Raw genomic sequence first — 15,017 nt, 5'->3', positions numbered from 1 at the left:
AAAAGCTTCACCCACAAAGCTTCACCCAAAAAAGCTTCACCCGAAAAGCTTCACCTCCAAAGCTTCACAAGGGCCCAAAGCTTCACCTCCAAAGCTTCACCCACAAAGCTTCACCTAAAAAGCTTCACCCACAAAGCTTCACCCAAAAAAGCTTCACCCGAAAAGCTTCACCTCCAAAGCTTCACCCACAAAGCTTCACCTCAAAAGCTTCACCCACAAAGCTTCACCCAAAAAAGCTTCACCCGAAAAGCTTCACCTCCAAAGCTTCACAAGGGCCCAAAGCTTCACTTAAAAAAGCTTCACCTACAAAGCTTCACCTAAAAAAGCTTCACCTAAAAAAGCTTCACCTAGAAAGCTTCATCTAGAAAGCTTCATCTACAAAGCTTCACCATCAAAGCTTCACCTAGAAAGCTTCAACACCAAAGCTTCACCTACAAAGCTTCAACACAAAACCTTGCTCCAAATAAACAAATTTTGTTCACACAACCTAAACATTTTTTGTTTTACACCCACAAGGGCCCAAAATCTTCCTTCTTATTTATTCACTTATATATGTTCCCAAACATATTATGATAGATCAAATAATAATTCAAAGTCCAAAATTTAGTTATGGACAAAAATACAAGCAATTCACCAGTACTGAAGTTGCTACAAAAACTGGAATCTTCCCCAGCCTAGAAATCCAACAAAGCTTCGCCTCCTTTTCTCTATCAAATTTTTGCAGCTGCTGCTTCTCTCCAATGGAGCTGAATTTTGGACACCCTCTAGTTCTTGAGCAGATGAACAACTTTCAAGAAGGAACCATTTCTGTTTGAGCCACGGAAATTAAAGTGTTGAAGCTCCAAGCATGACAGTCGGATTCTTGCAGATTTCGAAGCTGCTGTGATGTTTCGAAGATCTGGAAATATTTAACCATTAGTTCATTCTGAATTTTTGATATGTTATGAAAGAGACGATGAGGAACAACTTCAATGAAGAAAGCATGCTGATCTGAACAATAGAAAATAGAGTTTCAAAGCTCACAACAAATCTGACGGGTTGACAGAAAAATAATAACCAGTCATTCATCATACCTGGATTTCTGGAGTTATACTTCTCCGAGGGATCTCAAATTTGGATATGTTGAAGTTCACAAGCTGAGGAACAACTTCAATGAAGAAAGCATGCTGATCTGAGCAAGAGAAAATAGAGTTTCAAAGCTCACAACAAATTTGACGGGTTGACAGAAAAATAATAACCAGTCATTCATCATACCTGAATTTCTTGAGTTATACAGCTCCGAGGGATCTCAAATTTGGATATGTTGTAGTTCACAAGCTGAGGAACAACTTCAATGAAGAAAGCATGCTTATTTGAGCAAGAGAAAATAGAGTTTCAAAGCTCACAACAAATCTGACGGGTTGATAGACAAATGATAAACAGTCACTCATCATACCTGGATTTCTGGAGTTATACTGCTCCGAGGGACCTCAAATTTGGATATGTTGTAGTTCACAAGTTAAGGAACAACTTCGATGAAGAAAGTATGTTGATCTGAGCAAGAGAAAATGGAGTTTTTGAAGCTCACAACAAGTCTGACGCGTTGATATACAAATGACGAACAATCACTCATCATACCTGAATTTCTGGAGTTGTACTGCTCCGATGGATCTCCAATTCGGATATGTTGTAGTTCACGAGCTAAGGAACAACTTTCATGAAGATGGTTTTGCGATCTGAGCCACAGAAAATGGTGTTATATTGAAGAAAAGCTAAAGGAAGACTAAAGCAAAGCAAAAGAGAAGCTAAAGGAAGACAAAATCATGGCACATGATAATGAGTCATACCCTACCCCTCATTCAGCTCCATTCGAATACACCCATGTAAATGACACAAGAAAAAGGGAGGGAGTAAAAATAAAAAATAAATAAAAAATAAATAAAAATAAATAAAAAAAGTTCCTAGGCCTCCACTTCTTTGGGCCTAACACATCTTCATAACAAAAAACAATATATGAAGAAAGAGCCCTGGGTTACCACTTCGAAAAGAAACAAGTGAAGTTTTCCTACTCATGACATTGACTACTAGCTAGACACCTCATTCGGCAACTCTCTTCGCCTGAAGACTTGGGGGACTCCCACCATATGCTACTGCACCTTGATACTCGGCAGTCTCACAACCACTCAGTGACTTGGATTTTTCAAGTCTCCAACCGAGAAGTTTTCCTCACTCGGGAAATTAAGGGAACACTACCTCAAACTACATGCTCCACTCACAAAGCTTCAACAATACAGGTTTCAACAAAAGCAAAAAATTCAAAGAACTTTATGAAGAAGGCTTTGGTGTATTTAACACAATATGTTGAAATGAAGCAAAGCTTATTTATTAATATTTTCGATAAGCCACAAATATGTACATATACATGAGTCAAAATAAACAAACAAAAGGGAGCCTTCACAAAGGTTGCTTAGGGGAAGTCTCAGCAGTCGGTAGAGCCCCAGAAAGAGAAAGCACCGGAGGGTGGTTATCCGGAGCCTCAGTACTTGACAAAACCCCAGAAGGAGGAGGCATTGGAGGTTCATCATTTGAAGCTTCATTACCAGGTACAGCCCCAGAGGACGAAGGCAATAAATGCCTTTGGAACAAACCCACAAACCGCTGATGATCAAGTAAAACCTTACCATCAGATTCCTTCATCTGGTCAAGCTTCCTCTTCATGTTTGTAGCATAGTCATGGGCGAGCCGGTGCAACTGCTTATTCTCATGCTTGAGCCCTCTAATCTCCTGTTTGAGACTCATCACTTCAGCAGCCAATGATTCAACTTGGCGGGTTCTAGCAAATAGGTGTTGGGCCATATTAGACACAGAACCTGCACACTGAACACTAAGAGCCAGAGAGTCCTTAACAGCCAACTCATTAGACCGTTTGGAAAGTAGTCTGTTATCTTTGGGAGTGAGAAGGTTCCTGGCCACCACTGCAGCGGTCATATCATTCTTCATCACAGAATCCCCAACGGTAAGAGGACCAGTAGGGGATATGAAGGATGGGCGCCATATGTTGTCTGGAGAAGGCGTGGCTGTCTCTTCTCCAAGGTTCAAGTCAAAACGACGGTCGGAGGGTCCAGACATTTTCAAATGTGTTGAAGAAGGAAGAGGTCAGACAAATCAAGATCTTAGAAGTGCAAGAAATGAGCTTCTACTGGTAGAGATTCAAGTGTGCTGTGGAACTTAATGCCAGCCTCTATAAAAATCTGCACTCGACGGAGCTTCAGAAATCGAAGAGGCGTTTGCTTTCTCAAAAGCTGGGCTGCTCAGAGACCACGAGGGCCGATTTCAGAAATCGAAGAAGCACCTGCTTTTGCAGCCTCGTCAGCACCTGTCACATGCACAATCAGCTTTGCGGAAATTACGGGCAATCTGTCGAAGATTTCTGGTGAAGTAGAAAGCACGTGAATCTTACTGATCAATCACCGCTCTCCATATGCACCATCAACTCCTCGGGTACCACATATAACTTTGTCAAAGATCTCTGACAAAGTTTAGGCACGAGAATTTCGAAGTGCCAGCTACCCTACTATTACCCATAAGGGTAAAGGAACAGCACCACTGCTTGACAACTGGAAAGTCCATATGTGTGTCGACCTCCGTGTTTTGTGGCAAGACAGGTTGGCAAGAACGACCAACCTTTACTCACATTCGAGAAAAGACTCCCAACATAATTACTTTCTCAAAAACCGGAGTAGCACCGCTTTCCGAATCTCGAGAGTCAGATCCTCGACGGGATTGCTTGTTCGAAAACCGAAGAGGCACAACTCTCAGAACTTCGAGAGCCAGATTTCCTTAGATAAAGCTTGTCTGTAATCTCCACACGTAATATCAGCTTTCCAGATACCACATACCACTTTTTCAAAGTGCTCTGACAAAATTAAAACACGTGAAGCTGGCAGCTCCCACTACATTGCTGTGACCAAGAAGGGTAAAGGAATAGCATTACTACTTGTTATTGGGAAATCCCTATATACATTGACCTCCCTCCTCAACGGACAGGCAAACCTGCAAAAATGCTCAACCCTTTCTCACATTCGAAAAGGCACCCTCAACATAACCTCTCGAAATACTCAGCTTTATTTCCCCCCGATAATACCTCAGCAAATAAGCCACACCAAGAACAAGAGTATCTCATATCATCAGGGTCGAAAGCAAGAGTATCCCATATCATGCTTTCTCCCTGTCTTTGTCTTTGTCCTTGTCCACACCTGCAGGACAAGGAGAAAGAGAGCAGTCAGTCGGAACCTGAAATCAAACCTCCAATTTGGAACTGACTGCCTGGAGCCTTTGCCTGGTTGCTTACTTAGCATTGCTCTCGAGTACTCATCCTCAACTGCTGTCAAGGTCACGAATTCCACCGGCAAATACCTCATGACAGTTGATCAGATATTGGCTCTTTACACTGAAGCTGCCAAGCGTGGATGAGTCACTATGAAGGAATGTTCTGAAGGACCATTTAAATGCAAAGGTTGCACACCACTTCTGCCATGCAAAAGATTGAAGCAGAAGGTTCAACGGTGAGCTGAAACAGATCACTACAGCACGACACCTTTCCATACCACATTCATTATTCCGTCAACAGCAAAAGTATCCCATATCATCAAGGTCGAACGTACTCTAGATTTGATGGACTTGTTTTGACCCTCAAATTTTTGAGTCGGCCTTATACTCTGAAGGGCACCAGAAAACCCTCCAGCACAGTTCAAGAATAAGCCTGTGGAAAGTTACTTCTTCAAAAGCAAAAGTATCTCATATCATCTCTTATCCATTTGCTTCTCCTTATCTTGGCAGTTGAATGAGAGACAAGGAGAATGAGAACAATCAACCGGAAGCCGACGTCAAACCTCTGATCCTGGGTTGCTTACTTGGAAGTTTGACTGCTTACCTTGTCTGTCACCTCTTTCGGCAGATCTCCTAGCTCGGCGACTTGGGGGACTCCTACTATAGGGTTTGTATCACACTTGACTAAGCCCGAAACTACAACTAGGCTTCAAGTGAAATTGATACATTACCTTGTGCGTCAACATCAGCTAAGTACACCATTCCCGGATGGAGGAAAGGTACTTCCAGAGAAGGGCAGATGAAGATCAGACCACACTTCGGTACTTAGAAGTTTCGTGATTACTCAAGGCATTGGATCTTGCAAGTCCCCAACCAAGAAGTTTCCCTCACTCGGGAACTTAGGGGAGCACTGTTTGTACCATACTTGACCAATCCCGAAACTACCGAGCATCGGCCAACGCTATACTGTCAAGGACCCAGAAGAGTTCCCCTCCGACCAGGAGGCCAATCACTACTCGACACGTGTCAAGATTAGAAGCCAATCAGAGCGCAGCACGTGTCAACATCAAGAACCAATCATAACATGACACATGTCAATGTGACAAAGCTACAAGTTTTTCTATAAATAGGGGTCATTCCCCCACAATATGGCCTAATGCCATTTTGTGTTAAATCATTCACAAGAACTCACTAAATTGAGAGCTTGATCCTTTGTACTTGTGTAAGCCCTTCACTACTAATAAGAACTCCTCTACTCCGTGGACGTAGCCAATCTGGGTGAACCACGTACATCCTGTGTTTGCTTCTCTGTCTCTATTCATTTACGTACTTATCCTCACTAGTGACCGAAGCAACCAAGCGAAGGTCACAAAACCTGACACTTTCTGTTGTACCAAAGTCTTCGCTGATTTTGTGCATCAACATAACGGATATTCATTTACCCACACTTTTGCAACAACCAATCAAATACTTCCCTCACTCTTTAAGACAAAGGACATTTTGGAGGAGGGAAAATTTTAAACCTCGATGGCAAGAGTAAACGCTTTTAGTTACCGATGGGCACTTGAAATCAAAAATTGAAATGGATGGACTAAATTAGACCCCACTAAATGGTTTATTTTTTGCGGTTTTGAAACCGAACCGCAGACTAAATGACTTTAGTTCCTAATAAGAACTAAACAACAAACTAAATGATCTAATTTCCTCCTCTCTCACATCCTCGACTCCCCAGTCCTCTTCTTCGCTTTTGTTCTTTCATTCTGCCCTCTCATATGGTCACACTGCAAATCGTGACCAATTCCAAACAACCTCCAAACGAATCGCTCATGGTCCTCAGTATGGTGATCATGTATTAATGCTATAATTAAAGATTTGCTTGGGTGTAGCAGAAAAATATCGTTTGTAAACTATTATTTTAATTATTGGAATTGTATGAGGACTTAAATGATTAAAATAGGGAAATGCATGCTAAAATGTACCTGTAACAGTGTTTAATTGTTAGAAAACGAAAATGATGACAAATTTTTCTTTTGTAGTTTTCAAGCTGTTAAAAAAAAACATGTAGACGGGTGAAAAAATGGGTAAATGGTTATGATTAAATGGGTAAACGGTTATGGTTAAATGGGTACACGGTTATGGGTATGGTTAACCATTTATAAACGGTTATGAGTATGGGTATAACTATTTATGCAATTACCCAACAGGTAAACGGTTATGCAGGTATGAACATAAATAGTTATGGGTAAATGGTTATCCGCCCGTCATAATCATTGCCCATCCCTACTAGAGACCATATTCATGAAGAAAGTGGAAAACACATATTACTGGCCAAAGAAATTAAGCACTAATATATGATTATGGTGATGCACCCATCTCTACATTATTAATTAAGTATTGCAGTGAGTGAAGGATTACTTTTGTGATTTTGTTGCATTTAAGAACCTGATGTGAATATTTTTTTTATAGGATATATTTACACCAAGTGAGAAATTTGTGTTAAATCACACCATAAGCCAGCTATAATAAATTGGTATCAAATTCGTCACTCAGAAAAGTCGAAATCAAGACCTTCTACTTATAAATGAAAAAATTAGGGTAGAAAAAGAATTGTTGATACACCCCAACCTAAATCAGGGCATAATGGTCGTCACGCGAGGTTGACGTAGCCATATGCACAGTGCAGAAGTAATAGAGATATAAGGAATTACAAATAAACAAAAACCAAATCAACTAGAGTACTAGCTAAGATAAAGTGTTAGTGCGAGATTAAGTGTGAAATACACAATCAGAGCATAAATAGCCTAAGTGCAGTCAAGCAGGACAAGTACTAATTATAAAACACATAAAGGTGATCCTACATTTATGATGTTCTGCCAGAACCACGGTTGAAATCCTCGTGAGCCACCAAAGCTCTTCTACCTAAAACCTAGAGGGGCGCAAAACAGAAAGTGTGAGTATGCAAAAACAAAGCTTTTCAAAATCATTTCATTTCTCAAAAGTTCTAACCCCTCGCCGTAAAACCTGTATAATTTCCCAGAAAATAATAATAATAATAATAATAATAATAATAGTAAGTTGTATCAGAAATCATACGCAAGATAAAAATCCATAGCAGTATACCATCTCAATGCAATGCCATAAGTAATCCAGACAAAATATATCAATATCAGATATCCCATCATCCAAATCCCTCTAACTCAATCTATACGGCTGAGTCTATAGCTCATAATCAATCTCAATCATATCAATTCAAATCCTGCACACAAGTTGGAACCACCTAAAGTAATCTGTACGACAAGACTAAGTGTAAAATAAATATGCTCTAGTGCTACGATCACGTGAAGACTGTGCGAATGATCGCGGGTCACCTACAAGTTGAAACCACCTATAATGGTCTATACAACAAACATGTGCACCTAACTTGGATCCAAGGTGAGCATATGGTGTAGGAGGTGAACTCAAGTGAAGGATTGTGCCCTAACTCTGGGTGGGAGCACTAACACCGGGGTGCAGGTTTATGAGCTCTCAATACATCACATCATATCTCACATAACTGAAGTAATCTCACATCTTTAATTTATGAACTTACCTGGCACTTACCTGTGCGTCCGCAACACCAATCATAAATATATGCAACTACTAATGCATAAATAAAATAGGCAGATACTTTGCATGGCATTTCAAACGTATAATCATTCAAATTCATTTTCTGGGAAAAACTCAAGTATATAGGTATATACGGAAAACCAAAAGCCCACTCACTGATATGTCGAAGGGTCGTAACCCCTGAGCCTTGATTGATAATGCTCGTCCTCAGGATATGTTTCACCTATATGTGAAATAACTAAATAAACGTTATTTAAAGCATATATACAAAACAAGGAAATAACTTCTCAAACATTGCTCAAATGGGGTATTTGAATATACCACCATGACCTACTCAACCTCAAGAACACCCCTAAATTTTTAGAAAAAATTTTCATGACTGCACGCGCCCTCACGTGCCTGGCACACCTAACGGCGTTAGGGAATATTCCGTCAAAAATTAGAATATGCCGTTAAAGTTACCTGACGGTGTCAAAATATTCCGTCAACTTTGACGGAATATTCTCATCCTTCTTCCTTGATTCGCCAGAGTCCGGTGCCGGTCACCACTGCGATCGCCGGAAATTGGGAAATTTTAAAACTTCAATATCTCGCTCATTTTTCCACCAAAACTCATGAAATTTGTACCAAAATGAAGCTTAGGACTAGAAGAACAAAACCTTACCACTTTCAAGCCTTCAAATCCACGGGATTTCGCCAGAGGAACCTTGATATGCCGGCCAAACTTGAAACTTGTCAAACTCAACTTCCCAACGTCCAATTCACTTCGTTTTTCTTCTCCGAGCTTCGTGAAGATGTTTTAAGGCTCCCTAGCAGCTTAAAATCCCCTAAAAACTTCGAAATCACGAGTGCATGAACAATAACCCAAAACTGGGTTCTCAGGTTCTCGGGAAAATGAGGTCTTCACGTTCTAAAAAGGGTATAGATGTGTTCCTAAGCTCACAAGGAACACAAAATTGACTTCAAAAACCTCGATTCGTGAAGAAATTGTTGGTTTGAGGTTTGTCCGTACGTATTGTATGGAAAATGAAGAAAGTGTGTGTGTGTGGTCCAGTTTGCAACCAACCAAAACAAAAGAAATTAAAACCTAAGTCCCAAATAGTTCCAAAAGTCTAGGAAAATAGGAATTGGACCACAACCAAAACATATCACACAACACACCTCAACGTCTAAGGGTACTTCAGTCAATTCACACCATCGAAAAATTTATTTCGGGACGGGCTGTCACAATTGCCAATTAAAGTGTTTTCAATGTTATGATTGCTATGATGAAAGGGTTTTATATGGAATTTTAAAACAGAAATTTTATTTCCTACAAGGAGGATTTATTCCAATGTGGTTTTTTTGAAGTCAGTTTTCAGATTTGCACAAAGCTTCTACTACATTGGTGCACTTTGCCTAATTGGACGTTCATGCGACTAATCGAAAATCTTTATTTATTGAGAGTTAGTGCGTATAGTTGATGAATGCAGGCTACTTATGGAGCCCTCTCGACGTATTACAAACAATTCGAGTCGTCTATTTTTTAAGTCTCATTTCATATCATTTTTGTAAAATATTAATCAGAATCAGAATTGATTAAGACATCTAATTGTGTTTAAAAAAATTAACAAACATAGTACTCAAAAAAACATTAAAATTTCAACATGAGAATTGAATTGGTAAAAGGTTTCAAAATGAGTTGACTTTTTACAAATGTGATATATTGATGGAGAACTAAAAACAGGTTTTTCGAATCATTGTAAAAATATATTTAAAATGGGGATCTCTTTCTTGAAGGGTTTTTATACATGTAAATCACGTTTTACACTTTCCAAATTTATTCAGCAACATTTTCCTCGTAACGTTGAGGTTCTAAAAGTAACCTTCGTCTTTTTTTCTTTTTTATTCAATCAATATAGAATCGAACTCTTGTTGTAAGTGTGATATTTCTTTTCGAAAAGTCTCCATATCGCTAGTTTTCTATGAGAAATGATAAACACACATCGTTTTTCTCCTCCTACACACCTCTTTTCATTTTGGCCGTATCAAACAAAAACGACAGACAAATTAAACACGAGTGAGAAAAAAATGTGGGTATCATATTCCCTTTTCTTTTACTCCTTTCAATCCTGTAATTTTTTGGTTACATCCAGCTTGTCAACTGAATTGATTCATTTGTTAATCACGATCATTCTACAAAAAAATCATATAAAACAATGTGACATACTTTACAGCATGCAATCATACCCTTTCACCGAAACATAAAAACTACAAAATACAAACATTATTAATAGCTCCATTTTGTTTCCAACTCCTGCAAATGTAACACTTACAACAAAATTTTATACACTAACTTCTCCCCAGCAGCTCTACAGAGCTACATTATCAACAAATATGGAACCAAAGAAATGAAACTACAATTCGGGCAAATGTCGATTGCTATAAAACCAAAGTCGTGAACTTACAAACATAAATGTTTTGAATCTTGACAGAAAACTAAACAGCATCAGTGCCACCTAGTTGGATCGAGACGGTAAATCAAAATTGTCAGACGAAAAAGAAGTCGAGAAAGAAAGAATTATATCTTAACCAATAGCCGTAAACACAATTCACCCGGTCCCTCAATGACAACGGACCTACTTGGGAGAGCGATTATCCATACTAGGGAAAATCTTAATACCGTTTATTAGTTTGCTTGTATTACAGTCAATGAACCCCAAAATGACTGCTAAAAAGCTGAAGGCATTCATTTTTTACTATACTGATGCTTTGGCTTCGTTTTGCAGAATGTCCAAAAGAAAATTGCTTTTGAAGACCACAAAATGCCACTTACATGCTGAGCTTGAACTTATCAATGTAATTAAGATTGTTTTTCACGATTTCCAGCATATGATGAAGCTTCTTGAGGCTCTACTTTAGTATCATCGTTGATCACTTAGAAGTGGTTGTGATGCAGGAGCTGCACAAGGAAATAATACAAGTAAGTACAATATGGAATGAAAATGTACTGGTCAATTTAGCAAGGACTGCACATAAGAATTCTAGTCATCCAAGAACGAATTTTTGACGTCTAGAGTCAAAGGGTTTATTTTCCTTATATCAATCATGATCTGGCCTTCTTCACAAAATGGATGGAATTGATTACACAGACCATCCAGTCATTCTATATTATCAGTATTGGCTGGGGAAAGGAAGAAATGCAGGAAGTTCCCTTTAAGCAAATATTAAGGGAACAATGCAAAAAAAGTAAGAATTACCTCCAAAACTTTGCTCACTGGATACAGGTACTGGTTTGCACATCTTCTCAGAAATTTCAGCTATAACCAAACGTGATAAAAGAAGCGTCGCAATAAGAGCACAAATCATTAACATCACAAATACTGCATCCCACCCCTTTGTTGAAAGGAAACCAGTAAGAAGAGGGCCAAAAGCTGCACCAACTGATCCTGTACCATCAATTATGGCGGTAACTGTTGCCAGTGCTCGAGAATCCCCTCTAAGGGAGCTGTGCGTACCAAGGTCTGCAGAAACTGCAGTGGTGATAAGTGCATAGGGCCCATTAATAAACAAGCCAGCAACCATCATAAGTGCAATGTTGGCATTGTGTGAAATGCTGCCATATTTCCGATATAAAAGCATTGCCGGAATTGCAAAGGACATGAAGCCTGCTGCCGTGGTAGCTCGAGCATTAAGTTTATCAGATATGTAGCCAGCAAGGATTCCACCAACTATGCCTCCCACATCGAACAAAGTGGAGAGATTTCCAGCAGATTTCACAGAAACATACTCTCCCCCTATTTCTGCAAAAGCATAAGAGGGAACAAGATGAGGAACAAAATAACAGATGCATGAACACAATTTAAAATAAATACCTCAAAAATTTTTATATATATATAACTCTGCTGTCACCTTGCCAGTTCATGAGCATTGTTGCAATGTGATATAACATTAGACAACAAAGATTGATCAATTTCCAACGGCAATGTAAAATCAACACTTACTAACAAGTAAGAACAGTGTGTGCGAATTAGGTTCTAATAGACATTACCATCGACAAAGAACATAGGATCAGCATAAATAACTAGGTACGCATGAGACCAGTATCCACATTAGCAGCCTCATCAAAAGACATGTTTCCTCTGTTGTTACTAGTACTCAAACAATGTTGGAAACCAGGTGAACCGCACAAAGATAAACTTTTGCAGGCTACTAGGACTCCTTATTTGAGTACGACATGCTTATTCTTTGCAAATCATCTGGAAATCATATAAAGGAATTGGTAAAAATTGCCCTCAAAAACCTATTACCATCTACAGGGTGTTTACAGAGAAAATAGATTGGCCACTCCCTGTCTCTCTCTCTCTTGGAACTTGTTGAAATGAAACAAAAACCACAAGAAACATGAGAAATTTGTCAGACAAATACCCTCCCTCACTTGCAGCTCCATCCTATACATGGAAAGGCAAAGAAATACAGACCGAAAGAGGCATATAAGTGCAGCCTTGTCTGCACCCTTCAGAACAACAAAAAGATGGGGAATGGCAATTGGAGGCTTCAAACCCAAGTCCTTCTGAAAACCAGAGTTCTATGCCATTTTAGGCAATTAGATAAGAAAATTAACACATACAACTGCATAGATTAGAAAGATGGAGACATAAGTAATATGAACTCTATCAACTCATAAGGAAGTTTATTGTGCACTTGTAGTATAACAGAGAGGCCCTAGACCCTAAGCACCAATCTTCTGCCAACATGTTCTTGACTATAAAATTATAAATAACAACCCACGGATACTGCAATGTTTATAATCTTCTTGTTCCAGATTAAAATAATAAAAATACAAAGGCAGAAGATATCTGAAAATGCAGATGGCATTCCCAAATCTTATAATTGTTACGTCATATCAGTCAATTCAGATTATATATAAAACTATGAATGTTATATTACCTGTCTGACTGAGATAAAATGGTAGCCAGTACAGAAATGTGTAGGCCACAAGCTTTGAGAAGAAGAGGCACAACGCAAAAGGTATAACTCCTGGTATTGTACAAGCTTGAATAAGTCCAATACTTGTCCTACTCACAGACCCAATTCGGCGAACAGTTTTTGTTTCACCCTCGACAATAAATCCTTTTTTTATATTAGCTTCTTCGTCATCGGCCGTTGCCTCCAAATTAGGAGCTGAATTTGGCGGGAAAGAAAATCCAATATCTTCAGGATAAGCAGCCAAGAAGAAGAAAACGATTACGCCTCCAACTGCTATAAAAACACCTGGAACAATAAAGCACCAACCCCACCCATAATCCAGAACACTAGCAGCAAGAAGTGACCCACTTATATTCCCAACCGAAGTATGCGCATTCCATATGCCCATTATCAAACCCCTCTTACCCTTTCCAAACCAATTACCAATCACAGCAACAACCGAAGGCCAACCCGTTGCCTGGAACAACCCGGCAATCATTTGCATCCCAAGATAGTAACCAAACACATGGATATTCCAAAAGTATCCCATCCCAAACAGGGCAACAAAAATGCCACTCCCAATCATCCCGGTCGTCAAGAACAACCGGAGGTCCAAAGTATCTCCCAAATGCCCAGCAACATACATTCCCAAAGAGTAACATGCAAGAAATGCAAGATCAATCTCCCCCAATTTCGACGTCCCATCGGTTCCGTTGAAGGGAGCCCAACCCTTGTCTATCCTATAATTCTCATTGCCCCCAAACTCTCTCTTGACAAAGACTTTGCCAAACAAGGGGTCCAAGCCATTGCCTTTATTGGGGTCAGGATACAAAACACTTTTAACTATACTACTGGGCTTTCTAGATGCATGGTAACATGTATAAGCTATGAAAGTAACAAGCAAAATCACATATCTATATGTAGAAAGACTCCAATCTTTGCCTCTAATGCTTCTAATCAGCAAAATCCCAGGTGGGATTCCTCTCATTGTATCAGAGTTCTGAGACATTTTAATCCCACAAAAAAAACAAAATCAAAACTACCCAAAATTCCTCACAAGACCTTCATATCGCATTCATTTTCAAATTCGAAAACTACCCGGAACGCAAAATTGCAGGTTTCATGCGTCAAAATATCAGAGCAAAAGCTTTAGAGAGAGAGACAGTAGGATGAGCTTGTTGATTTGACAAGAAGAACTGAGGCCTTAAGAGGCCAAAAATTCAGGCTTGAATCGCTGAGAGGATGAGAGGGAAAGCGTAGAGGGCGGGGAGGCAGAGGGAAGACAAGTGGCGGGATGTGAGCAATGGAATGGAACTGGTTTTGCTGTGCTTGGGCGCCACGCTTTCTTTCCGAGTCTGAGACCGTGACGATTGGTGACACAGTGGATGATGGAGTGTTTGTATGTGCTCGGCTGCGAGAAACGCGTGGTGGTTTCTGTTGGGTTTTGTGAAACATGAATCACGCATGTGTGCAAAACTGCAAACAAATTTATAAACTCTAAACTATCTCCAATAGTTCGGATAAATCTTAAACCGCTCAAATCAATTAGGGCACACCTAACTTTTTTTTTTTTTTTAACAAATGATATTATCTACTTATAGTTTAGCGATGTAATCAAACTCAGATTTGAGATGATTTTATAAGATTTTAAAATTCTAGTGTAGTCAATTAAAAGATTTTAAAGGATTTTAGAATCCATTCAAATCTAGGTGTGGTCGATTAAAAGATTTTAAAAGATTTTAAAATCCATTCAAATCTAAGTGTATTAAAAAAATTAAGATTTTTGAGGATTTCAATAAGTTGTGGATTTTATGGGATTTGAGAGAAAGAAGTATATATAACCAAGACTAAAAAGAAACAAACCTCATCCCCTAGGATTTCAAATCCTTTTCCATGTGGGTAATCCTCAAATCTCTACTAACCCCAGCCACACACAGGTAACCACCATATACTTTGATGGAATATCTTATTATGACCCTTAGACCTTAATTAGGCATGTATGATCATCGAAGGACATGATTGATCTAGGATTTTGGTTAATGATACTCTCTTGCCATTCTGATTTTTTAATGTATGTGGTACTACAAGCACTACTGAAGTACCACAATGTACGTCTGTGGCAAAAGGGCAGTCGATGGTGATGGTTGTTGGTGGTG

At 39.2% G+C, this 15,017-nt stretch overlaps 1 protein-coding gene and 2 long non-coding RNA genes across 3 annotated transcripts; all 3 read right to left on the bottom strand.

The window, feature by feature from the left end:
• Positions 1-472: 472 nt before the first annotated feature.
• On the bottom strand, positions 473-1,840 carry LOC126625361 (uncharacterized). The gene is made up of 4 exons (XR_007624415.1): positions 1,618-1,840; positions 1,436-1,533; positions 1,074-1,171; positions 473-898 (listed from the first exon to the last, which is right to left on the bottom strand). It is a non-coding gene; the product is annotated as an uncharacterized LOC126625361 (long non-coding RNA).
• A 5,157-nt stretch (positions 1,841-6,997) lies between these two features.
• On the bottom strand, positions 6,998-8,909 carry LOC126627437 (uncharacterized). The gene is made up of 4 exons (XR_007625014.1): positions 8,579-8,909; positions 8,377-8,462; positions 8,071-8,137; positions 6,998-7,234 (listed from the first exon to the last, which is right to left on the bottom strand). It is a non-coding gene; the product is annotated as an uncharacterized LOC126627437 (long non-coding RNA).
• A 1,271-nt stretch (positions 8,910-10,180) lies between these two features.
• Positions 10,181-14,299, bottom strand: LOC126625160 (putative glycerol-3-phosphate transporter 4). The gene is made up of 3 exons (XM_050294242.1): positions 12,844-14,299; positions 11,154-11,696; positions 10,181-10,855 (listed from the first exon to the last, which is right to left on the bottom strand). Exons 1-3 carry the CDS (start codon positions 13,868-13,870, stop codon positions 10,818-10,820), a joined length of 1,608 nt encoding a protein of 535 aa, XP_050150199.1. The 5' UTR covers positions 13,871-14,299; the 3' UTR covers positions 10,181-10,817.
• Positions 14,300-15,017: the final 718 nt, after the last annotated feature.

This window comes from Malus sylvestris, chromosome 6 (genome assembly GCF_916048215.2).
Source record: "Malus sylvestris chromosome 6, drMalSylv7.2, whole genome shotgun sequence".
Lineage (NCBI taxonomy): Eukaryota > Viridiplantae > Streptophyta > Magnoliopsida > Rosales > Rosaceae > Malus > Malus sylvestris.
This window is presented reverse-complemented; position numbering and strand designations above follow the sequence as displayed.